General features: G+C 48.7%; 1 protein-coding gene across 1 annotated transcript; it reads right to left on the bottom strand.

Moving 5' to 3' along the window:
• Positions 1-6,319: 6,319 nt before the first annotated feature.
• Positions 6,320-26,533, bottom strand: LOC142578802 (uncharacterized). The gene is made up of 5 exons (XM_075688389.1): positions 25,423-26,533; positions 15,270-15,581; positions 9,535-9,746; positions 8,229-8,565; positions 6,320-6,707 (listed from the first exon to the last, which is right to left on the bottom strand). The coding sequence occupies exons 1-5, from the start codon at positions 25,809-25,811 to the stop codon at positions 6,338-6,340; spliced, it is 1,620 nt and encodes a 539-aa protein (XP_075544504.1). The 5' UTR covers positions 25,812-26,533; the 3' UTR covers positions 6,320-6,337.
• Between the last annotated feature and the right edge of the window lie 938 nt (positions 26,534-27,471).

Below are 27,471 nucleotides of genomic sequence, written 5' to 3'. Positions count from 1 at the left end.
TGTGGCTTGTCTGGCTGTATTGCAGAATCACTTGGGTAAGCTCCGCTGCAAAATCCGTGCCTCGGTCGGCGATGAGCACTTCCGGGGCAGCATGTCGTAGCAGGCTATTCTCGACGACGAATTTAGCAACTTCAGCCGCACTACCTTTGGGCAAGGCTTTCGTTTCGGCGCAGCGGGTAAGGTCAATATGTATATTATCCGAGCTTTCATTGTCTAATCGATGTCGCTCGCAAAAGAAGCTGTGCCCTTCTGTGTCCAGCACCATTACACCGCGCCTGCATTGAGGGCATGCTTCAATGACACACTCGTTGCTATTCCAAGCTCGATCGACATGTAACTCAACTTTGTACTGCGTACTGTACCTTGTGCGTATTGCGCTTTAAAAAGTAGAAAGAAAGGTAAAGCAAAAGTAAATCTTCAGTGGATATTTAGCGGCGATATAGCGGCGAGAGAAATTCGTTAAGGATTACGTCGCACTTCTTTGAGGTCCCGGATCCATGATTTAAACAGCGTTAACCACATTGCAAAGTGTTGTTCAGGAGCTCACTCGACACACGTCCTGGATCTTCGAGGAGAGAAGTGCAACTGGCAATGGTCCGGAGCAGACTACCGTCAATTGCACTACACACAGGGTGTCCATGCGTAACTTGTGCCAAAATTTAAAAAAAAAATAGTCATATAGTCGAATATAGTGACTTGGTGGGCCAATAGATCTAACCAACGAGTGCCCCCAGCAGCATATCTCAACAAGTATATGAAGCTATCGCTTGACTTTGACTATCCTCCCCTGATGGTTTCTGTCTCCCCCCTTTCTCTCTCTCTCTATCTCTCCGTGCTCCCAAACATTTTGCTGTTCAGGGTACATTGCCAGCTGACCAAACGGCAAACACCCGAAAGCAGCAGGAGCGCGTGACACTCGAGCGGCGCCGCAATCGTCGACAACGGCGGCAGCGAGGGTCACGCGACGCCGCATCACGCAGAGCTCGAGGTTCTGCGCCGCGACACCCGAGGCTGTACAGAGAGCCTTTCCTTTCAGCTAAAAATAAAATAATAATAAAAAAGATAACGATCCCGCAACGAGCGCCTACATCGCGGTCTCGAAGCACACGGAGCCGCCGTTCACTCGGGTTGCACTGGCTCCTTGCGATATCTTTTTCTTCGCTAGTAGACAATGCCACAACGGCTGCAGAGCTCAGGCTCCGCTTCCTGCACGCGCTATACCTATACATGCCGAGAGCTCGAGTAGCACGAGTGATGGCGCTAGGCAGGTGGTCGAGGTCCAGATTCCGGCGCTGCGCTTTTGCTCTCTTTTCATTCCTTTCGTGGCCGCAGGCGGATGGCGAAGCTCGGATCTCGCACCTGTACTCAGCAATGCGCAGGTGCAAAAAGGTTTGCGCCGTGCCGTTCCCGCTCAGTAACAGGGATGAGGGCAATCCGCAGCGCTTTTGGCAGTAACCACGTGAAGCGGGCATGCCTTCCATGCGGCATAGACGGGCGCAAATGCATATGCAAATATGCAAATGTGTATGATCAGGCAACAACGTATCATTTGCGAGGACATGTAGCCAGTGTGACGAAAAGAAAAACATGTCTAGGCATTCGCCATTTATTCCATGCACTTAGCATTGCTCACACCTGAAGAGAGGAAGAGAAACACATCTTTATTTACAATAACCATGTGCAGGATTTTTAAACTAGTGATTATAGTTGTATAGCACACGTACATTCACCCATTCACTCAGTCGCTCACCACTTACTCTATATTTAGTAATGCACACGTAATTGGAGAGGCTCGTAAATGGTCCACAATAGAAGTTTCAAGTCAGGTAGCGCAAATGTCATGTTCTCGTTTCGGTCCTCGTTCTCATCGCGCTTGGAAGGTGACTTACCGGAAAATGACTTAGTTATGCTCAGTGCTATTGACTCCTATATGCTCTAAATCAATCGACAGGAAATAACCTTCAACACACGCGAATATGGTAGAAGTGTTCCGCTGACGTCATGGCGTTTTATTACTTAACAAGAGTGGCCACTTATTCCCACTCGTAATGTGCAATTAGGAGGCGTAGAAAACAGTAATTGTAACAACGATCAATAATGCCTAAAGAACACGATAAATGAACATTTTGAAACCATTCATAGCGCCTGTCTAAGCACGAGTGTCGAAATGAGTCCCCATCGGGAGCTGTCCGTTTCCTATGTCGGGTCGCTCGGTGTAGTTAAGTTGGCACGCAGATCGGTCACAATACATCGACGCCGTCGAGATGGGAAGAACGCCCAAAGCACTCGGCATCACCACGCCGCCGACGGTCGGTCCTGGTCGAAGCAGCGCGGCGACGAAGCCATGTTGGAGGTTGCGCTGCAGTTGAAGGCCTTCGCGAAATCAGCCATATTCCTCAGAGGCACGTTGCACAGGTCCCTCGCGGAAGGCCTGCGCATGGAAGCACAGTATACGAAACTACGTCACGCAGGAGTGGTCGTGCAGTCCATGGCATTAGAGCGTTTGCGTATATATAGTTCTAGAAGAAGCATTTGATGCTTGTACGCAATGTTTTTACAGATGGATTTTACCATAAGGCGACGCGTACATATTTTGCCTCTAAAAGCATTAGTGCAAGAAGGATAATTAGCGAAAATTACTTAGTTATCGTAACAACAGCATTGGAGATAGTTCATAACAGGAACTTCCCCCAATGTTTCTTATACTGCGATCTTGGACGCAGTCGTTTTTTAAGAACAATCCAACATATTCAGCTGAAATTGTGGGGTTTAACGTGTTGAAACTTTCTCGTCCGTTATGAAGAACGCTGCATGTATGGCTACGGAATAACTTCGACCAACCGGGTGTTCTTATCGTGCCCACAAACACTTCTTCATGATGTCGTGCCTGTATTATGAATTTCCGTTTATCTGGCAAGGGACAATGACCCTCCTCCACCCGTCGTCATGGCCCTGTCGCGCCGTCACTGTAAACATGACGCACACTTCCCTTACGGGACGTTGCCCTCCGGCGTAACATACCGCAGACTCTGCTTCCGTTGCTCTTCGAGCGTTAGTTTTGATACTGAATAAACAAGAACGACGAACCATATCTTGCGTTGCCTACCGCTGTGAACCCGAAAAAATAGCAAAATTATGTTCCAATTATGCTCCAGCGTTAGTGTTTGCATGGTGTCTCGCGGACATGCACCTTCAATAGTGGCTAGCAAACGCGAAAGGATTAAACGGAGGAGGATTAACCCGCAACGACTCTTACTGTGAGAGAAATGACTTGAAAGAAGTGGAAACGAGAAATATACTCTGGTTATAACCTTCCCGTCCGTTCCCCCTCCCCCTGTGTAGAGTAGCAGGCTAGAGCGCCTTAGCTCAGGCCGACCTCTCTGCCTTCTTTCAATTAAATTATCTCTCTTTTTCCCGTCCTTCCTTAGCTTTTTAATCCATCTATCTAATCCTTAGCTCTCCTTTTCCCAGATGACCGCCCTCACGTTTCTTTTTTTTTTCTTTTTTGAGAGGGTGACCTTTGCATCAAATCTGAGCTAATATTAGCCTAATAACATATCGGGTGCTTCAGCGAACACTTTCAAAAATTTTTAAAGCTTGCCTGTAGCAGATAGCACAATTCTACCTCATGAGTTCGTCTATTCGAAGAGGCAGTCATTACTTGCACAAAAAATTGAAATTCATAATCGACTAACTAAAAAAATCACTAATTATGTTTTAACTAATTACTTTATGACCCATATTGAAATTTACACATTTTAGCCGTGGAGTTCGCAAGGCGGGTCCACTTGGAACGAATTCTCAGCATGACACCAGTTTCGAAATATTAATTCCCCAACTTTGCGGCGAAATGTATTGGCGTTCAAGTTGCTTTCTTAACAAAACGTTGTTTTATGCATTCAAGCACAAAAGCAAGTGGAACGCTAATGCATTTCTCCGAAAATTTCGGGAATCAATGTCTCGAAAGTGGTCCATCCTGAGAATTCGTTCCAAGTGGATCCGCCTTGCGAACTCCACGGCTAGAATTTGTAAATTGCAATATGGGCCATAAGGTAATGAGTTAAAAAGTTAATCAGCCAATTTTCGTTAATTAGTCGACTATGCATTTTATCTTTTATTTTTTTGTGCAAGTAGTGTCCGCCGCTTGGAGTAGACCACCTCACGAACAAGAATTGTGCTGTCTGCCAAGGCAACGTTCAAGAATCTTTTGAAAGTGTTCGCTGAAGTATTTTGTATATATATCTCACCTTTTATTTTTCTTTCTTTCTTGTTTTTTTTTTTTAGAGGAGGGATGCCTTACGGCACAGTAAGAAAAAAAAGCTAGGAAAAGAAACTTATAAATATGAACGCAATCGTGCAGGAACTCCCGTAAGGCTCTAGCTGCAATTACAGCAGCCATCTTGCAGAAGTCAGTATGTCGGTCACTGTGGAGGCCAGGCCGTTTGAGCAAGGCGTTCCGGATACGTCGCCGTGTGCCTGGGCAAGTCCACAACAGGTGGTACACATCGGCGTCTTGTGCCAGGGTCGTACAGTTGGGGCGAGCGGCGTCGTCATTGACGAAGCTCTTCCACTTGCAGGTGACTCCAGCGGTGAGGGCTGCCCTATATAGCCCATGTATCTTCCTCAAGGTGACTTCCTTCACCCTTGTGAGGTCTTGGGGGAGGGAGCGGGCACGCGGCGATAAGAGCACGCGTGTCACGTCTCGAGGGAATCTTTTTGGTCCATAGATGCGGTACGTATAAGCCGGCATGGCACAAGGAGGTGCAGGTGGATATGCGTGTTCTTCGCGTTGTCGTGTGCTCTGCCGTCTGCCATGGAATTGAACGGGTCAGAGCTGTGCCCTTGTACCCAGTGTACACGTGCCTTCCAAACGTTTAACGACGTGTGTCAGGCAAAGCGACGCTTGACGCTGCCTACAATACACACATGCGGAAGTGCTAACGTCACCAGCTTCCGTAAAGAACGCCGAGTTGCAAGTGGAACGCCACATTCGTCATGAATCGTAGCTGGCTCCGGCGTGGTGTTCCTGTGGAAATGCGCCTTTGGACCACCGTGGCAGCATCGCCGGACTATAGTGTCTTCGTCAACACTCGCGCGACAGGCGCGAACCAGGGAATACGGGCGGCGGCGGCAGCGGGCGTTTATACCACAAGCGGCGGAGCCCGCATACGACCTCGAAGTCCTGCAGTGTATGTCACGGATTAAAACTCGACGGCCCGGCAACTCCGACGGTGTTTACACCACGGTGGCAGGAGAGGCCCCTGTACGCGCCGTGCCGCGACCGTGGGAGCATATTGTCACGTAGTAGTGACGGTGAAGAAGGCAGCAAAACTGTGATTGACGAAACTAGCGTTTTATTGGGCGAACTTATGCCCTCAAAAGCAAGTTGCACTCAAAGAACAACGATGGCGGCGAACAAAGTCGGCGATCGTCGAAAATCTGATCTGCCGGTCAAGCGCGTCGGCTTTTATACACGAGCCATCGAACGTTCTAGAGAAATCGCTGGTGCCCGCGTGTCCTACACTAAGTTCTACATGTGTAGAACATTCTACATTCTACATAGAACGTTCTATATGCGCGTTGCACATACATGCCATCAGATTACACAAGCTTCGGTGACACCAGACAGCGGATAGAACCATCGATAACATTCCAGAAACTTCCGATATATGCAGGCGCGTCCCGCGCTGAGCGATGACATTTGTTAGACGGTGAAAAGTGCTCACCCGAAAAAGGTAAACAAGTTCACGTCAATATGCCATCGCCTAAGGACTACGTGTGCTAAGTACGGAATGCCTCACGCAAGGTTTCTTAAGCACACTTAAGAGAATGGTCTGAGGACAGCGAATTCAGAACGCCCCGAGTGCGCATCTTTCAATAAACCAGCTGCACTTATTTTCGGTCCTAAGACACATCTCATCGATAGGCGACCAGATCGAGCCCCCTTTCTTAGTAGCGGAATGACTCTGGTATCAGTCTGCAATGGAGAAACGGGGCTCCGAACTTATGTTTATGGCTTACAACAGTATTAGCCAGTCGCAAAAAAATAAATAGAAATAAATAAAATAAAGCAAAGAGGACCATTTATATTGTCCCTTTGGCGGAAATAATGAAGGGATTACGTGTAAAGATGTATTCAAATGTTATTCACAAGCAAGGCAACGATACACTAAACAATATGGCTGACAAAACCTATCGCAGCTCAAATTGCCTTTTTCTTCTTTTCTTCTTCATTTTTTCTTCACTATATTGTGTCGCAAAGCTGCGCTCCTCGGAATTAAACAGACAAACAGACTAAGGAAGAAAGAAAGAAATCAGCCTACTAATTAGCTAATTATTACCTATATAGCCGACTAACTATCGCTGCAAAAGGCCAGCTCAAATGCTGATGGGCGACGTGCCTCTGCGGTCTGTCCTCCTTGGCGCAGAGAAAGAAGCAGTAGGCGACGAAGAAAAGCCTGCCGACGTCGTTCTCGAAAGGCAGGCCGAATGTGGAGAGGGTGCTTCCGTCGTCAGCCCGGCGCAGAAGGCTGAAGATGTCCCAGGCCACGCGCACCGACACCGCGGCGCGCCACAGCTCCTCGGAGTCGGGCAGGCCGAGGCAGCGGGTGGCGTTGCGGAAGGACTCCTGGCTCTTCTCGGTCCACCAGCTGAACGGGCCGGGCCGCCCTTCGTGGTCGCGGAACTCCCCTTCGGGACCGACAGCTCTGCGTACGCCGCACGTAGGTAGTCCGCCAAGTTTAACTATAAACCGCTTCTGTTCAGTTTCGCTTCGTGTTGTCGTTTCGAGCCTAAGTTCATTCTCATGAATGCACGTGCTGTATACCGTGCGCGGACGTGAAACGAATCGGAACCGGGTTCAAAATGTTTGTGTGCAGGAACTGCTCGAAAGAATGGGCACCGGTCAATCGTGAAAGCAAACAAGATGGCGCCAATAGCGTCAGCCGCTGGGACGAGCATAACATCGAAACGAAAATCACGGTGAATTGGGGTATACTCCCCCATAGCCGATGCACCCCAGCATGAGCATTGTTGATCAAAATGACTGATATACCGACGCAAACGTCACTGTATGCGTATAAGTACCCATTGCGATCCACAGCGTTACCTCTGCACATGGTATGGTCACGGCCGGCGTGGCCGGCGTGACCAAATTCTGTAACTCATACGGACACGCAAAAGGACCCAGCGATGTCAGTCTCAGCCAATATTTAAAACTGGACCGTGTGGGCGCACTTACAGAGTGAAGTCCTGGCGTAATTAGGACAAGAGATACACAAACCATTCGTGGACACACCGAATATCCCGAGTCATCACCCGTATACGTGACATGTTGCCGAGCCTTCTTTTCCAGCAAAACATACGCCGAGCTTATACACAACCCTTTCCGCATGCAAAGACCCTGATCATTCTCTCTGTCAACAATACATGTCCACGCCAACAATTCTGTTCCCTAATTCTTCCTTTCTTTCTTTCTTTCTTTCTTTCTTTCTTTCTTTCTTTCTTTCTTTCTTTCTTTCTTTCTTTCTTTCTTTCTTTCTTTCTTTCTTTCTTTCTTTCGGAAGCGCATATCGGTCTCTTAGCATCGCGCATACCTGGAGAATTCTGTCGCCACAAGAGATTATTTCGACGGCCTGATCGCCATAGTATTTGTAGAATTGGCGCGAGGTCGCCGCGGTCATGATTTTTATATTTACGTAGGAACGCGGGAAAGCCCACCAAGAAAAGCCACCAGGCTCTTTTGAGCGCGTGAACTACATTCGACAGCGCCTACAGGGAAGAGGAGCACCATCGCTGAGTCTGAAGTACTCGAAGTGGAGAAATAAACTGAATTAACTGAATTGAGTCCACCGCAAGTCTCAGGGAGATCGCTGAAAGTGTTTTAAGTCATCTGCGCACTGAATACAGTACCCTCCCACCTGTCTCTTTGCAGCGCCCACACAAACCTTATTGCTCTTCCTGGGCGTGCCCTAACACTCCCAAACACTCTTTTCCTCTGGGAAGCCGCGCTGTCTAAACAGGACCCTGGGGTCCAGCGCCGTACGATCTGGCGGGCACAGGTATACATCACGCGGATCGCAGTGGCGCTGGAGAAAGGGCTCCTCCTTCGGAGGACTTCAACCCTTACTTAATACAATAAAGGTTGCTCTCTCTCTCTCTCTCTCTCTCTCTCTCTCTCTGCTGCGCCGCGGTAGCTGTATGTGCGAGTGCACACATGCGAACTTCACCTGAGCGCGGCGTCGACGAAGGCGCGACCGAGCCCTGCGAACTTGACGGCTACCGGGAAGCTCTCGTGGAAGAGCGGTGGCGTCAGGGCGCCCAGTGGCACGGCCACTGCCTTCAGCTGGGGCCGTAGCACGGGCTCGGTGAGCCGCTGCGGGACCAGGAACGGCGTCGCCTCACTCTCGTGCAAATCAACGGGTCGCGTCAGCGCATCCAGCAGGAACGACGTGGGCAACGCGCGCAGCGACAGCACGTTCAGAAGGAACGGCGTCGCCCGGCCTGGTTGCCACGCGGATGAGTTGCCCAGCATCGGCGTCAGCGACTTCAGGGACGCCAAGTCGCCTGCGCCCGTGTATGTGCACAGCGGTTCGTTAGCACAAGAACGTACGCAACAGTGGGCGCCGACCAACCCATGCTACACAACGTGACTATTCAAAGCTATAGCAATGCGAAATGCACATTGCGCTTCACGAAGGTCGCAGGGTGTAAAGGAGTGTTTTTTTGTAAAATCCTATGCTGCATTATTTCTTTAGCTCACATTCAGTCTTTAGCTGATGCTAATTTGGGAGTCGCGTTGTAATTATGTCGCATCGTTAGATGTCGCCACATGTGGACCCTCATGTGCATAAATTTCCGCCACTATAACCAACGAAGGACATTCTTGGTCTGGATCGTGGCATGCGCTTTCTTGTGGCCGATCGAGTGCCCATCCGGGTGCGTGAGCCCGGAAGTTGTTTCTTCACCTAAATCAACATAGTGGGCGTATTGTGTGCACAACAACAATAGCGATATATTTCAAATGTGTGTCCCAGCTAACGTTATAAACCAAGCTGTTCAACGGAAAACGTGACCTTAAGAAAAAAAAAAACGCACTACATGCAAGATACAATTATAAAGTCTACAATGCTCGATCATCGGAGGTCTGTTGACCCAACACTGTAGATCCTAAGATTGTACCTTGCACTGTGTTTTTTCAATCTTATTTTTCGTTGAACAGCTCGGCTATAACGTTAGCTGGGACACCCTATGCATCCGTCGCGATGGCACGATGACTATGGCGTTCTGCTGCTGTCTACAAGGTCACCGGTTTGATCGCCGGCTACGGTGAAATCGTGGCATATAAACTGCTCGTGTACAGTGAGTGCTCTGGGTGCTCGTTAAATAGCCCTAGATGGTCAAAATTACAACGGAGCCTCGCACTGCGGAGTCTCTCAGCCCTTGCGTTGCAATAGAATGCCAATTAAATCCTATCAGTCATCCCCTTGCGCATGTAATCAATAAAACAAAGACTGCCTGTGTATGTCCATGTACCTGGAAGCGAGACCTTGAGAGCAGAGAGCTTCTTCTGTGCCTCGGTGAAGGTCACGTGGTCCATGCGGAAGTGTTCGATGAGGCGTGCGGGCAGCTGACTCGCGACCACGTTCAAGAAGGCCCTAGCGTTCAACGGAGCTGCCTTGGCTTGCGCACTACCTGCCAGCTTTCGCAACACTAGCGCAGCGTTGAGGGCAACCGGGTTTGCTGACCTGCAAAGCAGGCGCGCGATCTTGCAGGGGCCTTCGCCGCAGCGCACCAGCCCGACGGCTTCATCTTAAAAGGTCACTATATCATTATCGTCATAGAGGCATTGCGTAGTCAAAGAGCACAGGCGGCATACGCGAATATCTTGGGAAATATCTACAAAGATTGGAGAGATAACTTGGTTCTCCACAAGTAGAACGTAACATCTAGCCCTGCAGTGGACGGTGACGGATCTTCCGAGTCGGCAAGTTTTTCAGCCCTCTGCTCCTTCTTCTCGCTAACACAAATGGTTACCCAGCCGACAAGGACGACAGCTACCAGTTCTAACGTATTAGACCTTTTGCTAACGAGCACCCCAGATTTTGTTTCTGAGGTCAAATACTTGCCAGGCTTAAGTGATCATTGTTTACTGCACATCACGTTGAATTTACCGTCGAATAAAACGCCAAATAAAACGAAAACCATTTATAATTATGCTAAAGCAAATTTTTCTTCAATTAATGATGGCCTCCGGTTTTTTCTCGACGATTTCGTCCTGGCATTTGCCGAACGATCTGTTAACGACAACTGGTGCATGTTTAATCGAATTGCACGTCCCTCGTAAAATCATCACGACTAATCGTAGATCCCCATGGTTCACTCGTTCCTTAAAACGCCTCGGGAACAGAAAAAGGCGATTATATGTCAGGGCGAGGTCGTCCGGAAGATCGGAGCATTGGTCAGCTCTAAGAGCCGCAGTTGGCACTTATAAAAAATCGTTAAAAGATGCTAAACAACATTTCTTTAATGTCACACTGCCATCATTTCTTTTAACTGATACTAAAAAATTCTGGAACGTTGTTAATGGGTCAGATCAGCCATCAATCTCTCTCCTGGATTCTCAATCAAATCCCATCCCTAACAGTGATAGTGCTAATGTACTTAACGAGACTTTTGCTAATGCATTTTCTGTCCCTTTTAGCGCATCACCACCAGACTATACTCCCGCTATCATATTTCCTATGGATCCCATTCGTTTTGACTTTGAAGGCATTATAAGTATCATAGATCGTTTAAAGTTATCCTCTTCATGTGGTCCCGATAATATCAGCACTAAAATCCTGAAAAACACTAAAGTATATTCTTCCATCATACTATCGAAAATATTTGAGCAATCCCTTCAAACTTGTGACCTTCCAGACGACTGGAAATTGGCTAAGGTGGTTCCACTCCATAAATCAGGCGACAAGCACCTATCACTCAACTATCGGCCAGTATCACTAACCAGCATTCCTTGCAAGGTAATGGAACATGTCATCTTGTCATCCCTAGCAAACTTTCTTGAGTCATCATCCTTTTTTACTCATGCGCAGCATGGTTTTAGAAAACACTTTTCTTGTGAAACACAGCTAATAAATTTTACAAATGATATTAACTTCCTACTTGATTGTGGCAGTGAGGTTGACTGCATCTATTTAGACTTTTCCAAAGCATTCGACAAAGTCTCTCACAGCTTGCTTCTTCACAAACTAAGTAAACTTAACATCGACCAAAATGTACTACGATGGATTGAATGCTTTTTGTCTAACAGGTTCCAGTACGTGCACGCTAACGGCATTAACTCATCACCGGTATCTGTGACCTCAGGCGTCCCACAAGGTTCTGTTATCGGTCCCTTGCTCTTTCTGGTATATATTAATGACTTGCCTAACAACGTAACATCCACAGTGCGACTTTTTGCAGATGACTGTGTAGTTTACCGGGAAATAAAAAATACTAATGACACCGTACTACTCCAGGAAGACTTAGCTACTATATCTAACTGGTGTTCACAATGGAAGATGACACTTAACGATACTAAATGCAAAGTAATGCGTTTTTCGCGTCGCGTCAATCCGTGCCCCGCTCCCTACACTATTTGTTCTTCCCTGCTAACACCGGTAACATCTTACAAATACCTCGGTGTCATTATAACGTCAAACCTAGCTTGGAAGGCACATATCATTTCTATCATCGCGTCCGCTAACCGCATGCTTGGATATCTGAAACGGAATTTTTCCTTAGCCCCGACACCTGTTAAACTTCTTCTATACAAATCGCTTGTCCGCTCCAAATTAGAATATGCTAACTCAGTATGGGACCCTTTCACTAACTCTCTTATCGACGCCCTCGAAGCTGTACAGAACAGAGCAGCCCGTTTCATCCTTCGTAACTATGATCGTTTGTCCAGCGTCACAGAAATGAAAAACACATTGTCACTAACCCCTCTCGCAACGCGCAGAAAGATATCACGCCTGTGTCTGTTTTTTAAAATTTACCACATGAATTGCTCCCTTAAAGATACATTACTCACGCCGCCAACATATGTTTCATCCCGCTTAGATCATCCATGCAAAGTTGGTGTTTCACAGTGCCGTACAACATCCTGCAGAAATTCTTTCATTCCAAAAACATCGTTGGACTGGAACCAGCTACCATGGGATATTGCACTTTCGAAAGATTTTGATGAATTTAAGAAAAAATTATCAACACATTATTGCTTGCCATAGCTTTGATTCCATTTCCATTTTTCTCGTTATCATGCGCATCCTTCTGTATTTTCCCCCCAGATTTGCTGTGTTCATGTTTGTGCTAATGGTGGCGTTTTTCAATTTTCAACTTTTTTGTGCGTGATTTAGCGTTTCTTGGAAATTGTACAATTTTGAACTCGCTTCATGTTCCGGGTTGTGAATTATGTATTTGTTCCGGTATATATATGTTTTATATATATCTTTTGTACAAATTTATTGCAATGTGTGTACCACTCCCCTCAATAATGCCCTGTGGGCCATGAGGGTATCTGAAATAAATAAATAAATAAATATCAAGAAAGGGGTAAGGCAAGGAGACACAGTCTCTCCAATGCTTATTCACTGCATGTTTAGAAGAAGTATTCGCCTATTAGACAGGTAAGGCTTGGTAGTGAGGATCAACGGCGAATATATAAGCAACTTTCGGTTTGCAGATGACTTGTCCTGTTCAGCAACACTGGGGACGAATTGCAACTTATCATTGAGGTCCTTAACCGAGAAAATATCGGGGTTGAAGATTAATATGCAGAAGACAAAGGCAATGCTCAATAGCCTGGCAAGGCAACAAGGATTCGGGATCGCTAGTCAGCTTCTAGTTTCTATACAGGAGTAAGTTTATCTATAGGTCAACTACAGGGGACCCTGACCACGAGAAGGAAATTTACGGAATAAAAATGGGTTGAGTGCACACGGCAGCCATTACCAAATCCTGACTAGGAGCTTACCACTGTCGTTGAAAAGTGTACAATCATTGCATTCTACCGCTGTTAACATATGGGGCAGAAACTTGGAGGTTCACAAAGAAGCTCGACAACAAGTTAAGGACCGCACAAGCAGCGGTGTGAATCAGAGAGCAAACGGAGATAGCCGATATTATAGGTGACATTAGAATTACAGAATTAGAATTACAGAATAAGTGCCATGAGAAGGGAAGAGTCGTCGAGGACGGCAGAAAGTTAGGTGGGCTGATGAAATTAGTGTAGGCTCAAGTTGGAATAAACGCAAGGCAGGGGTAATTGGAGATCGCAGGGAAAGGCCTTCATCCTGTAGTAGACATGAATATATGATGATGATGATGATGATGACGACGACGAATCATTATAGTCATCATGATCATATTTTATCCCATTGCAGCGTGTATAGGAAGGAAGAAAATGTGAATAGAAGGGAGCGTCACGTGACAATTTTTAAGCATTGTCATAAAAGATATATGGGAAAAGCTCATGGGAAATAGGCCATCACCAAGTGAGAGGCAAGCAGTAATTTATAGCCTACGAGTGCGTGGAGGGTATGGGGGAGAGTGAAGCGCAGAGCGGGTGGCGAAGACTGATTGTGACGAGGGCGTCACTGAACTCTATACTGCAAACAATGCGTTGAAAAATGAGACGACCAAGGAAGGCCTATTTGCCAAGAGTCAACGTGCAGGTGGGCTCTGAAGGAAAGCAGTGGCGGCGTCAGAAGAGGACGACTTGGTGAGACCACCTGCCTGGCGTCATGCTACTCCGTACTCTTTTTACTTCCTCCATACACTGCAGGATGAAGGCCTATCGAGCCAATATGTAGCCATGCCTTAGTACCACATAACTCCATGGTGGTGCTATGTCACCATGTTACTACTATGGCAGGTAATATGCCCACTACTAGCCATCACATGGCCCTGTTTTGAGTCGGCTGACTCAGGCTTATATGCCTGCAATTTTCCTGATATCATCCGACTAAGTAAATATGCTGCCATCCTCTAATCGTTTGCCTTGTCTTGGCAGCTAATGATACTAATGCTATAACACACTCCTACTAATATACTGACAGCCACTAATGGCTGCCACCAAGCCAGGATAGGCTGTTCTGCTGTTCTTTCTGTTTCACACTAATCTGACGCCAGACTGGAAACTGCTTAATTGTAGTTGGCGTCAGCCAATCATGGAGCACGATTAAGCAAATTCGCGTATCCTAACGCAGGCAAGCACAGACGAACATGATATTAGCAGGTAGCTTATATATGTACGCGGAATTTCAGAAAATTGTTTCGTACTTCCTTAAAGATAGGGGAGATTAGAAGATGAGATAAGATAAAGCGCGAGCGCAATCGGGCCATATCCGAGATGTACAATCTTTAGCAAACATACGAAGCCAACAGAGAATAAACCCAAGGACGGAGCAAGACAAACTGATGTCTTTATTGTTAAGCTGTATACATAATCATAGATGATGGTTAAGTTTGTCAAAAATTATATGTTTCTATTACAAGCAAAACATAAATGAAAGTGGTAGTAAAGATTGCTTAATTGATTGAGTGGTTGGTTCAATAATTGAAACTGTCTTCTCCACCGGAAGGGAATGAGAAGTTGGTATCAAAACGGGGTACCCAAGTTGTAGCAAGGCGGTAAAGGGGCTTGGCTTCTCTGCCGTTGCCCTAATTGTAATGGTCAATGTAATCGTCTCCGCTCGAAATCCCAAAAGGATATCCACACGGGAATCAGGATACTGAATCCAACTTAGGTAGGGCGGCCATGCCACCGTTTGTCTTGGGGCAAATATTACGAAGTTCTAGTACCTTTGTGGTCGATTCTCTGTCGGCATACAACTCTCACTGCCAGTAGGAGCCCAACCCACGACATCGGCACGACGCGTGCGGTGTTTTACCAACCGAGCTACGGCGGCTGACTGTCATCTCGTCTTCTTTCTTGGGTATTTATGTATGCCGCGCGTATTTATAAACTAGCCCTATGAGTGTAATGCCACTCGAAGCCATGATCTTAGAGGCAGGCCGATAGACTCTCGTGTGCTACACGTCAAAGCCAGAGTCGGAGGCCCTCATTGGCTTCATGTGAATATGCATGTGCATATTCATATGTACATGCATAGTACATAGCATATGCATATTACATAGTACATTCATAGTACATAGTACATGGACATAGTGCATGCGTAGTACATGCGTGGTAGATGCAGTTTTATGCGCATGTACTACGCGCGTACCACAAAAGCTGATGGCAGTGAGCGACCCTCTGATCGGGCGATAGCCAGATGGCCGGTGCGTCCACTCGCGCAGCAAAGTCGGAGCGGTGCGCGTCGAACCCGAACATGGACAGACTTCGGTAGCCGAGGTAGAGGAAGGCGTTCGGACTCGACGTCAGCAGCAGCTTGAGCAGCGGGAAGAGCGCCTCGTGGAAGGCCACGGGCGTCGTCCTGGGCAGTCCGGTACGCGTGGACAACACGTCGATCCAATGGGACGCCGGCAGGATGCCTTCCAGTGCCAGCGCCGCTGCTTCCACGGACAGGAACGAGTACCTGTACGCCGCATGGTCGAGGGCGCCACACAAGTTCACGTTGGTCAGCGCGATTCGGTTACCGGCAGCGGCAGCCGTGTAGGGCGGAATGTTAAGTGCACCGAGCTTTGAGGGAGTGTGAAAGATCCACATGTAGTCAAAATTAATCCGGAGACTACGAGGTCTTTTTATTTATTTATTTTTACACGCTGCAGCCCCGTTAGGGCTACGGCAGGAGTGGGGAATGATACGGTTTTATAGCACACAAAAAGCGTAAAAATAAGCAGCATGAGAGCGAAAATTATAAACAACCAATATATATATATATATATATATATATATATATATATATATATATATATATATATATATATATATATATATATATATATATAACATTCAAGTTTAAGCAATAAATAGTCTAATGCAAGAGAACAAATGGCGCCAGGCAGCGAGTTCCAATATTCAATGGTTAAAGGAAAAAAAAGCTATATTTAAACGCATCAGTTTGTGACCGGTAGGGTATAATATTTAGATGGTGACACCTCCTAGGTGAGGGAGGTTCCACAAATTTTATGCATGTACTAAGGGAAGATGAGTTCGATGAGGTAATCAATGAGTGCAAGAGCTTTAGGGATTCTAGGTTGCGACGGATGCCGAGAATATAGTCAGATTTAACTCTGTAAGTTTAGAAGACGGAATAATACGTTATTATAACGACGGTAGATGAACATGATAGCATTTCTAGGACCATTTCCAACTTCACGGTGTCTGATTCCTTATATGGATTCCATACCACGCAGGCATAACCTAGAAGTGGCCGGATAACTGATTTTGACCACATTACGCGTGGGTAATGCGGAGGTTGTTGATAAGTTAGATAAAATATTGTTATTAAAAAGGTAGTCTGGATTTCAGAAATGAACTGGGAATGTTAAACAAACAAACAAACAAACAAACAAACAAACAAACAAACAAACAAACAAATAAATAAATAAACAAATAAATAAATAAATAAATCAGACAAACAAAGTTTAAATATTGGAAAGAGAATAAGCTTCGAAACTTACACAGGTGAACGAGAAACACGCATGGAACCTAGACTGTGATCGATATTTATACCAGTGTCACACGGTCTCTTCTGATCGCGATCAGGCCCGATCCGTTTCGCATTTCTCGATCGCGATCAACAACGACCACTGCTACACGGTCCAACAATGGTCCGGATCGACTTTGGGCATCTTTGGTTTGGGAGAGCTCTTACAGACTATGTAGTGGGTTCAAACAACTTGTCAACTGTGTCTAATATGCAGCAAAAATTGTAATATAAAACCTTCCATTCTTCTTAAAGAAAATATTATTTCGTTTGTCATTGTGGGCTATCATCATCCGCTGATAATCTGCAACTCCCAGAACTACATGGTCGACAGCGCGCTATCGCGATCAATTGGCTCGACCGCGATCGTAGCAAGATCGCGATCTAGAGTGACCGTGCGACACCGGAGTAACTTACATAAAATACTTCTCATACGTTGCCAAAAAACTGTTTTTTGACAGTAAAGCCATTTTGAATCTTTTACACGATGTTGGCACCTTGCCAGTCATAAAGACAAGAGATCCTCTCACCGGAGGCTGCTGCTATACTAAATATGTTTTTGTATAGCACGCGCTATACAAAAATACATAAATAAATAAATATTACGCACTTTACATGTTTTCAGGCTTCTATACAGCCGTGTTACACCTACTCTTGGAAATTCACAGTTCATGCACATTAACAGCTCATTGCTACAGCCTTGGCGCTCTTGGGCCACACCTGGCCCTTGCGCGAATAACATCCAATAATCAATCGATACTTCTCATACGCGATGAACGAGGAGATGGAGGGGAACTGAGGAGCCCGATTTTTGTGAGTCACAAGAATTCATGAAGCCAACAGATAACGAAGCCAAGGAAAGCACAGTGGAAATTATTTATTTTATTTGAGATGGAGAAATGATAAGGTAAACGAAAATGCAAGTGGACGAAAAAAAATAACAGCTTGCCGCCGGTGGGAGCCGTACAAGCTGTTTTTTCGTCCACTCGCACATGTTATAGGTGTGAAAAATGCTTTAGGTGGTGTTTGGATCGCACCGCTGGTACGATCTGTTGGGAACTCGGCGCTGACGCCCGTGGTTGTACCTGGGTCGCAAGCCCCAAGGGTAGCGTTGGCCTGGCGGCCTGGGGTACAACTGGAAGCATCCGAAGGTCCCGGCAAAGCATGAGTCGACTGGTAACAACGAAACAACTTGTTTATTTTAACATCGCAAAGAGTTGGCGGTCAGGTTTGACCGAAGTAGAGAGACGGGAGAGCACTTCACTCAACAGAAGAAATCGGAGCCCTCCTTTTGGCGTCCGGGGGCAGCTGTTTTTATACTCTCGCAGTTGAGGGCAAGAAGGAACCCCTCAAAAGACGAGCACGTGAATGTACAATGGGCTAATGGTGACGCACACTGTCGTAGCGCTGCCGTAGCACCATGTCGAGCACGATCTCGTAGCACCCTGTCGTAGCGCTGCCGTAGCACCATGTCGAGCACGATCTCGTAGCACCCTGTCGTAGCGCTGCCGGTCGGGCACAATGACTGTAATGAGAGGGTGATCCTTTGCGGTCGCATCGCCGCAGTCGCGCCTGGAAACACCTGCCGATGAGCGTTGCGGCGACGATGATCGGGCCAAAATGTCTGCCGCCCCGCCGCAGTCGCGCCGGCAAAACCACGTGTCGCAGGCGAAACGCAACAGACCGCCCCGCCGGGGGAAGGAGATCCCGATGGACAGGGGACTGCATCCGCTGTCCGGAGGGATGTCGCTCGATGATGCTCATAACCGAAGTCGGGCGTCCCTCGACGTTTCTTGAGCGCAGCGCACAGAGAAGGCCTCGTTCTCTCGTTCCCGGCAAGCGTTAGAACTACGCTGAAACTCAACCGCTCAGTCAGCAAGCACGGCACAACCCTCACTAAGCCCTGCCAGGCTCTTTCCCCTTTTTATACCACTGCCTAGTTCCTTACAGTAGTCTAGCATCACTCAGAACGCGTCCACAAATTGAAAAATTGCACTAGAAAGCATATCATCACTTTGAAACACTAAACAAAAGCAATATGTTAAAAAAAATCCTGCCTCAGGAAGAAAAACATCAGTAACAAACAATTTTGAGGCTGATTCCTACGTTAGGGGCTTCGACTTAAGCCATCGGCGTTACCGTTGAGACTCCCCTTTTTGTAACGCACCTCAAAGGAATATTGTTGTAAAGCGAGGCTCCAGCGCAGGAGGCGGCCATTTTTGGGAGAGATGGTCTGCAGCCATTGGAGAGGGCAGTGATCCGTCTCAATGATAAACCTCGAGCCGGCTAGATAGCATGACAATTTCTGAACGGCCCACACGAGACACGCACACTCTTTCTCGGTGGCGCTATACGCCTGCTCACGACTGGACAGCTTACGACTAGCATACAGGACGGGGTGTTCTACTTCTCCATTTTCCCGTTGGCACAGTACAACGCCCATGCCTCGCTCACTAGCATCGCACTGAACAACGAACCCTTTTGTATAGTCTGGCGATCGTAGCACAGGCTGGTTTGTTAGGGCACTCTTTAGGGCGCTAAAAGCTCTTTCCTTTGTCTCGTCCCAGACGACTGTTTGAGGCTCTGTTTTTCTTAGAGCATCCGTCAGGGGAGCCGCGATATCAGAGTACCTAGGGATGTACCTCTGATAGTAGCCGGCGACACCCAAGAACGACCGAATATCGGTCTTGGTGCGCGGTTGCGGAAAGTCTCGCACAGCGGCCACTTTTATTTCAGAGGGGCGGCGACGACCCTGACCAATCACGTGACCGAGGTAGACAACCTCGGCCTGTGCTAACTGGCACTTAGGAGCCTTGACTGTCAAGCCCGCTTCGCGCAGGCGGGTTAGCACTGCCCGCAAGTGTGCCATATGCTCAGACCAGGATGCGGAGAATATCGCTACGTCGTCTAGATACGGTAAAGCGAATTCTTGCTGTCCCCGCAACACTTTATCCATGAGACTTGAAAAACAGTATGGCGCGTTCTTCAAACCAAAACTCAACACTTTAGGACGGAATGTTCCCATTGGTGAAATGAACGCCGCATACCTACTAGCCTCTTCTGTAAGTGGAACCTGCCAATAACCCCTGACAAGATCTAGGGTGGAAATAAACTGAGCGCTACTAACTTTCTCAAGGCGCTCCTCGATGTTAGGGATCGGATAAATTTGATCCTTAGTGATGGAATTAAGCCTGCGGTAGTCGACGCAAGGACGAGGTTCCTTGCCCGGTACCTCAACTAAAATCAAAGGGGAGGTATAATCACTCTCACCTGCCTCAATAACACCGAGCTGTAGCATTTTCTTTACCTCAGCCTCCATAATATCGCTCTGGCGGGGTGACACCCGATACGCCTTGGATCGTACTGGCTCTGTGGAGGTAAGTTCTATATCATGAGTAAGTACAGAAGTCCTACCAGGCCTCTCAGAGAACAGACCTTGAAACTCTTGTAATAGCTGGTGTAGTTCGGTTTTCTGCTCGGGCGACAGCGGTGCTTTACTGATAAGGTCACTAATGACTTGACCGGTGTCTTCCCTGTTCGTCACTGAGCCTAGTCCCGGAAGCTCGACCGGAAGCTCTTCAGGAACGTTTACCATCATGCACACCACTGCTTCCCTTTGTCTATAAGGTTTGAGCAGATTACAGTGGTAAACTTGCTGTGCTTTCCGCTTTCCTGGCAGACTTACCACGTAGTTAACGTCCGACAGTTTCTGAACAATTCGTGCTGGGCCCTCCCACTGCACGTCTAGTTTGTTGTTTAGCGATGTGCGCAATATCATGACCTCATCGCCAACCTCAAAACGACGGGCCCTGGCTGTCCGATCATAATAAACCTTGGCCCTCTGCTGGGCCTTTGTCATTGCTTCACCTGACAACTCCTGTGCCCTTCTTAAGCGTTCGAGGAGCTTAAGCACGTACTCCACCACGACTGGGTCGTCGCCCCTACCTTCCCACGATTCTCGAAGCATGCGAAGCGGAGATCGAAGCGAGCGACCGTACACCAGTTCAGCTGGCGAAAACCCCGTAGCCGCATGCGGCGCGGTCCTTAAAGCAAACATCACCCCAGGCAGACACAGCTCCCAGTCAGTTCGATGTTCAAAACACAACGCTCTCAACACGCGCTTCATGACGGAGTGGAGCTTCTCAACGGAATTCGACTGTGGGTGGTACACTGAGCTGTGTAACAGCTTTACCCCACACCTTTCGAGAAAAGTTGTCGTCAAAGCGCTAGTAAACACTGTGCCCTGATCTGATTGGATTTCCGCAGGGAAACCAACTCGCGCAAATATGGACAGTAGTGCATTAACTATCTCAACTGAGCTGAGTTCTTTAAGCGGCACTGCTTCAGGGAACTTTGTCGCTGGGCAGATCACAGTCAAAATGTGTCTGTACCCCGTGGCTGTTACCGGCAGAGGTCCCACAGTATCAATAACGAGCCGTCTAAAAGGCTCCGTAATGATAGGTACCAATTTCAACGGCGCCCTCGATTTGTCCCCTGGTTTGCCCACCCGCTGACAAGTGTCACATGTCCTCACGAAATGGTCTGCGTCCCGAAAACACCCTGGCCAATAGTACTCTTGCAAGAGACGGTCCTTAGTTTTCTTAACTCCAAGGTGTCCGGACCACGAACCCCCGTGTGACAAGCGCAACAGATCCTGACGATAGCATTGAGGCACGATCAGCTGATCGAACTCCACTCCTCTGCGGTCTAGATACTTCCGGTACAGGACTCCACCTCTTTCCACAAAACGCGCAGTTTTCCTGGCGATACCTTCTTTGACATTGCAGCGCACGTTTTCCAGGCTGCCATCCTTTTTTTGCTCGGCTATCAAAGCCGTCCGGCTGACTTTTAGCAACCTATCAAGTCCGTCTGACGTAGGCGCGATGAGCAAATCAGTAGATAGCTCTTCTAACTTTCCCGCGTCGGGCGTTTCCTCTCCAGTATCTGGCGCCTTTAACGTTACAGAGTCAAGTTTATTCAGTTCGGGCGTGCTCGGAATATCAGCTTGCTGCGCCTCTGACCCTTTTTCGTTGTTTGATAACGTCGGCCCCGCAACTACCGCCTTTGCAGCGAGCTCCCGAACCTTCGATCTGGTTAAGGCCTGAACACTAGCTTCACCAAACAAAAGCCCCTTCTCGCGCAGGAGGTGATCGGACCTGTTTGAAAATAGGTACGGGTACTGGGGGGGCAGCATAGATGACACTGCCGCCTCCGTCTCAAGCGCTCCGAAAGGTCCTTCAATAAGCACTTTTGCTACCGGCAGACACACGCTATGAGCTTCCACGGCTTGCTTGATCCATGCGCACTCGCCCGTGAACATATGGGGTTCTACGTAAGACGGGTGAACTACATCCATCGTAGCTGCGGAATCGCGAAGCACTCGGCACTCTTTCCCGTTCACGAGGAGGTCTCGCATGTAAGGCTCGAGAAGCTTCATGTTCTCGTCAGTGCTGCCTATTGAAAAAAACACAACTTTTGGTGTTGTTTCCGGACACTGCGCCGAAAAGTGACCCGGCTTCTGGCACGTATAACACAAGCGCGCTCGCCTCATCTCGAACCGCTTTCTGCGTTTGGCTGCCGCCGTCTCTGTACGTTTGGTCGGACTGCTTTCGCTCGCATCCGCACTACGCGTGTCCCCCTTTAATCTCATGGGCGTGAACTTCGGCCTCTCAAACTTCGAGCCAAATTCACCCTTTTGACCGTCCTTAGCTCCGCGAGCCCGACGCGTCACAAACTCCTCGGCTAGCTCAGCGGCTTTAGCCACCGTACAAACGTCTGGCCTATCCAAGACCCAGTATCGCACGTTCTCCGGTAACCGACTATAAAACTGTTCTAGCCCGAAACACTGCAGAACTTTATCGTGGTCACCAAACGCTTTCTCTTCTTTGAGCCACTCCTGCATGTTCGACATAAGCCTATACGCAAACTCTGTATATGACTCACTTCTGCCTTTCTCATTTTCCCGAAACTTCCGACGGAACGCCTCCGCAGACAGCCGGTACTTTTTTAGCAGACTCGATTTTACTTTGTCGAAATCCTCTGCTTCCTCTCTATCCAAGCGAGCGACTACGTCGGCCGCCTCGCCGGGTAACAAAGTGAGCAAGCGCTGTGGCCACGTTTCCCGAGAGAACCCCTGCTTCTCGCACGTTCGCTCAAAGTTAACCAGGAACAAACCAATGTCCTCTCCAAGCTTAAACGGCCGCATCAGGTCAGTCATTTTGAACAATACTCGTTCTCCTGCACCGTGTGCCTGACTTCCATTACGAGCGCGTTCCATCTCTACCTCGAGACGCTTCATTTCCAAAGCGTGTTCGCGCTCTTCTTTTTTCTCTTGTTGCTCTCGCTCTTTCTGTTCTTTACGTTCACGCTCTTCTTTTTCTTTCTGTTCTTTAAGTTCACGCTCTTCTTTTTCTTTCTGTTCTTTAAGTTCGCGCTCCTGTCTCTCTTTTTGCTCTTTAAGTTCGCGCTCCTGTTTCTCTTTTTGCTCTTTAAGTTCGCGCTCCTGTCTTTTTGACCTCTCCTCAATAGTCTCAAGGCATTCCGACAGCTCGTCATCCTCAGCCTCTAACTCAAGAATAGCCTTTAGCAGTTCAGGTTTTCTTAGTTTGTCTGAGACATCCAGACCCAACTCTCTTGCAAGCTCCAACAATTTCGGTTTGCGCAACGACTTCAAATCCATGGCTGCTCTGAATGCTGCTTTCTCTACTGCTTACTATTGTCTTGCCGCAAACTAACCCGGCAGCAACGACAACCACAATTACCAGCTCTGTTTCTGACACTAACAAAAAGCCTGGCAAAGCTCAGAAGAAGAAAGTCCCGCACTCACCAAACCTCGCAGCCAAGAGTCCAGCGCAGTCGTTCCGCTGCAGGCAACCAGTCATCACACAGGGCTCGTTGCACTGCTCCCGGATCGTCGATGAGCTGCTCAGCATACAGTCAACTGCATCTCTTCGCTGCTGGCCTCCGTTGTCGCGATCTCACCGCTGGCAGACAGTTGTTTGAAGTCGGAGGCGATCTCACCGCTGCCAACCAGATGTTTGGATCGCACCGCTGGTACGATCTGTTGGGAACTCGGCGCTGACGCCCGTGGTTGTACCTGGGTCGCAAGCCCCAAGGGTAGCGTTGGCCTGGCGGCCTGGGGTACAACTGGAAGCATCCGAAGGTCCCGGCAAAGCATGAGTCGACTGGTAACAACGAAACAACTTGTTTATTTTAACATCGCAAAGAGTTGGCGGTCAGGTTTGACCGAAGTAGAGAGACGGGAGAGCACTTCACTCAACAGAAGAAATCGGAGCCCTCCTTTTGGCGTCCGGGGGCAGCTGTTTTTATACTCTCGCAGTTGAGGGCAAGAAGGAACCCCTCAAAAGACGGGCACGTGAATGTACAATGGGCTAATGGTGACGCACACTGTCGTAGCGCTGCCGTAGCACCATGTCGAGCACGATCTCGTAGCACCCTGTCGTAGCGCTGCCGTAGCACCATGTCGAGCACGATCTCGTAGCACCCTGTCGTAGCGCTGCCGGTCGGGCACAATGACTGTAATGAGAGGATGATCCCTGCTTTCGCATCGCCTGGTTCGGGCACAATGACTGGAATGAGAGGGTGATCCTTTGCGGTCGCATCGCCGCAGTCGCGCCTGGAAACACCTGCCGATGAGCGTTGCGGCGACGATGATCGGGCCAAAATGTCTGCCGCCCCGCCGCAGTCGCGCCGGCAAAACCACGTGTCGCAGGCGAAACGCAACAGTGGCGGTGATTTGAAGCATGTGCGATGCAGCAATTTTTGCCTTCTTTGGACATTCAAGCAGACGCTGTTTGAGTGAATGCGGTATCTATTTTCATTGCCGAGTTAGAGCTGTAAACATCATTCTTGAAGATTCTTTAAAAAAGATACAAATTTTTGCTCTCATGCTCTCAACGACATTCTTTTTTCTTTTAGTGCCACTATTTAAGTCGTTACAAGGGTTACCCAGGTTGAGCGTATCTGCATTTCACGCGTATTTGTGTCGAAATGATGCAACCAAATTTTTACTCGGCAATCTTTACGCGGAACCCAGGTGTATGCACGCACCTGCTGAAAGGCAATCGTCAAAGCTGGCTTTCCCGCACCAAGTGTCCTTGTGAGGAGAAGACCCCTCCGTTTTACAGGCGATAGCGTGCCGTAAATATACCTACCGCAGTTTTAGGCAATGATGATCGCTACAAGAACGTATTCGTAAATCCAATTCAATTGCATTGGATTTACGAGTACGTTCTTGTAGCGATCATCACTGCCTAAAACAATTGCATTGGATTTACGAATACGTTCTTGTAGCGATCATCATTGCCTAAAACTGCAGTAGGTATATTTACAACACGGAACCGCAGAATTTGACGCATCGTAGCCTGCAAGGCCCTCAATAAACGAGGCCCTGCAGACCGCGGAACTAAGTCTATTCGTGCAAATCACCAGCAAGCAGGGCCGTACCTAGGAAATATTTTCCGGAAAGGTATTGCGGAGGCTAGTGTGATTTTGAAAGATTTCCACTAATCTTATTTTTGTTTGTAAATCAAGGACATCGCGGACATGATAGTATAAGCACATATGTTTACACGTACATACAATGACATACATTTAAGTTTATTTGTGCGAGCGGCACGTCGCCGCAGCCACAATATCGCGGGGTGTCGGACCCCCATGACACTTCCCCGTGCAGTCGAATCGGCGTTGTATCTGCGTGGCGTATCTGCCCCCTGCAGGGACGCTGTACGCGTTTGGGCACAGCTACCTTCTTTCGGAGCCGACGTTGAGGTCGTGGATGGAACTCTCCAGCCTAACGATTATGCGAGCGGCGTCGGCCGAAGCGCCAAACATGGCCAGCGCCTGGGTGACGTAGCGCTCCAGCGCCTCCTCGCCCTCCAACCACTGCGGTAGCACGGACGGCGGGTCGAGGAACGTCCGCATTTCACGACCACCGTCGCTGTCCATGCGCAGCCGCGCCCAAGCTCCGACGCGGTACTTGAAGTCCAACTGCACGAACGCTCCCGCCTGTATCGCGAACTTGGACAGAGCGCGTTTCGCACGTAAGCTCGCGCGAGAACAATATCGAAGGCACACGAGAACACCGCGAGTGGCATATGTATATATGCCGAACATCAACATTTTAAGCCTCGTCATTTGCCCGAGCTGCGACAGATAGTGACGTCTTGACTTCTGACATAGCTTTCATCACTTTCACGTCTGCTGCCTTTATACGAGTCACAATTGAACAATTCTGAGCAAAGTTGTGTGTAAATTTGTCTTCTTTTGTACCAATTTTGTTGTACCTCACTTATGTAATATCCCAGAACCAAACTGACCCTGTTCACGATATCTTCTTCCTTTGTAAAGAAGCACCATAAAGTTTTTGTAATAATTTCTGTGCTCATTGGCAGTGGCGTAGCTAGGTCGTCTGGCACCCGGGGCCCATAGGTCTTCTTTCAAGCCTGTAGTGTTCCCAGGTGTCTCTTATACCACGCTTGCAGCGACAAAGACCGCACCTGCACGATGAGTTCGAAGAGCCGCTGGGGTGTTAAGTCGGCAGGAGTAGAGAGAGGCCATCCAGGGAGGCCCATGTGATGGTGTAAGAGGTGTAGGATGTCCTTGGTGCGCACGGAGCCAGTGCTCCGATAGCGGAGACAATCGTCGCGTAGCTTGCCCAGGCCGTGGAACTTGGACTCCTCCGAGAGCGCCTGCTCCACGACCGCGTTGAACTCGTTCTCCTGAACACCGCATTCGCGAATAGCTGAGGGTCCTCGGGTTTAGTTAATTGCTTATTTGTCTGTAACTTAGACTCGTTCTTTGGCCAAGCGCGTGACCGCCGCGAACGTCCGCCGGGAGTCAACTGGACTCGACTAACAGCCGGTATACCAGTCGAAAGGAAGGAAGGAACTGGGCGCGTTTAGCTTTATGCAATTACTGTGGACAGCAGAAAATGGCATAAAGCCCGCGCGAATCTAACTGACCAAACATAACTAAATTAAGTGAGATTTACTTTGAAAATAATACATTGAAATGGCAGGCGGAGGACTAACAGCTACAGGTGCGTCCATAAAGGGACACGCTAGGAGGATGCCATCAAGTGCAGCGGTATATGCTCGTGCATATGCTCTTAAAAGCCGCACCGCCGCAGGCAACAGCGCACTTCGATCGTCTACTCAACTGCGGAGTGCGTGGCCTACCCGGAGCATAACCCTCGCCCTGCGGTCCGTCTCGGTCGCCGGGCAGACGTACGCGAAGAAGTCGTCGCAAGGGTGGCGGCGCGAGCTCACGGAGCTCGCCATGACGCTGTCCAGCCGCAGGCAGGCGGGCTGACTGCACGGCGTGTGTGGCGCCTGCGGGTACACGAGCGACACGACGAAGGCGAGCAGCACGAAACCGCAGAGCCAAACGGCGAGCCCGATGAGCAGGGACCACCCGTCACCCCCCATGAGCAGGAGCTCGACGGCGTTGATGCCGCCGGCGGTCGTGTCGTCGTCGCCCATCAGGTCGCCACCCACCGAGGCCCCGGTCAGCTGGGACACGCGACCCGTGCCGGCCCTCAGCTGCCGGCCGCGCAGGAGTACGGTGCTCGAGGCCCCAGGAGGCATCGGGCTCGACACGTCGGCGGCCGAACGCAACGCCGAGGCCAGCGCGGGGCCGACGGCGGGGTCGACCAGCGAGCGCGGACGCGACCGGGACGTGCCGCTCGTCGAGCGACTCGTTCGGCCTGCCGTCGACATATTGCGCCAAGCCTGAGCTGGTTTGGGTTCCTCAGTTTCGCCGTAGCTCTCCAATAATGACAAAGATTGTTCCAGAC

This window comes from Dermacentor variabilis, chromosome 4 (assembly GCF_050947875.1).
Source record: "Dermacentor variabilis isolate Ectoservices chromosome 4, ASM5094787v1, whole genome shotgun sequence".
NCBI classification, from domain to species: Eukaryota; Metazoa; Arthropoda; class Arachnida; order Ixodida; family Ixodidae; genus Dermacentor; species Dermacentor variabilis.
This window is presented reverse-complemented; position numbering and strand designations above follow the sequence as displayed.

Excerpts from the sequence above, each read along its gene's own strand:
- LOC142578802 (XM_075688389.1), bottom strand. The coding sequence starts at position 25,811 with ATGACGAGGCTTAAAATGTTGATGTTCGGCATATATACATATGCCACT. Across the intron at positions 15,582-25,422 it reads AACGTCGGCTCCGAAAGAAG|GTACTCGTTCCTGTCCGTGG; the intron begins GTAGCTGTGCCC and ends TGCGGCGTACAG. Across the intron at positions 9,747-15,269 it reads CACTGCCATCAGCTTTTGTG|GTCAGCAAACCCGGTTGCCC; the intron begins GTACGCGCGTAG and ends CCTGCTTTGCAG.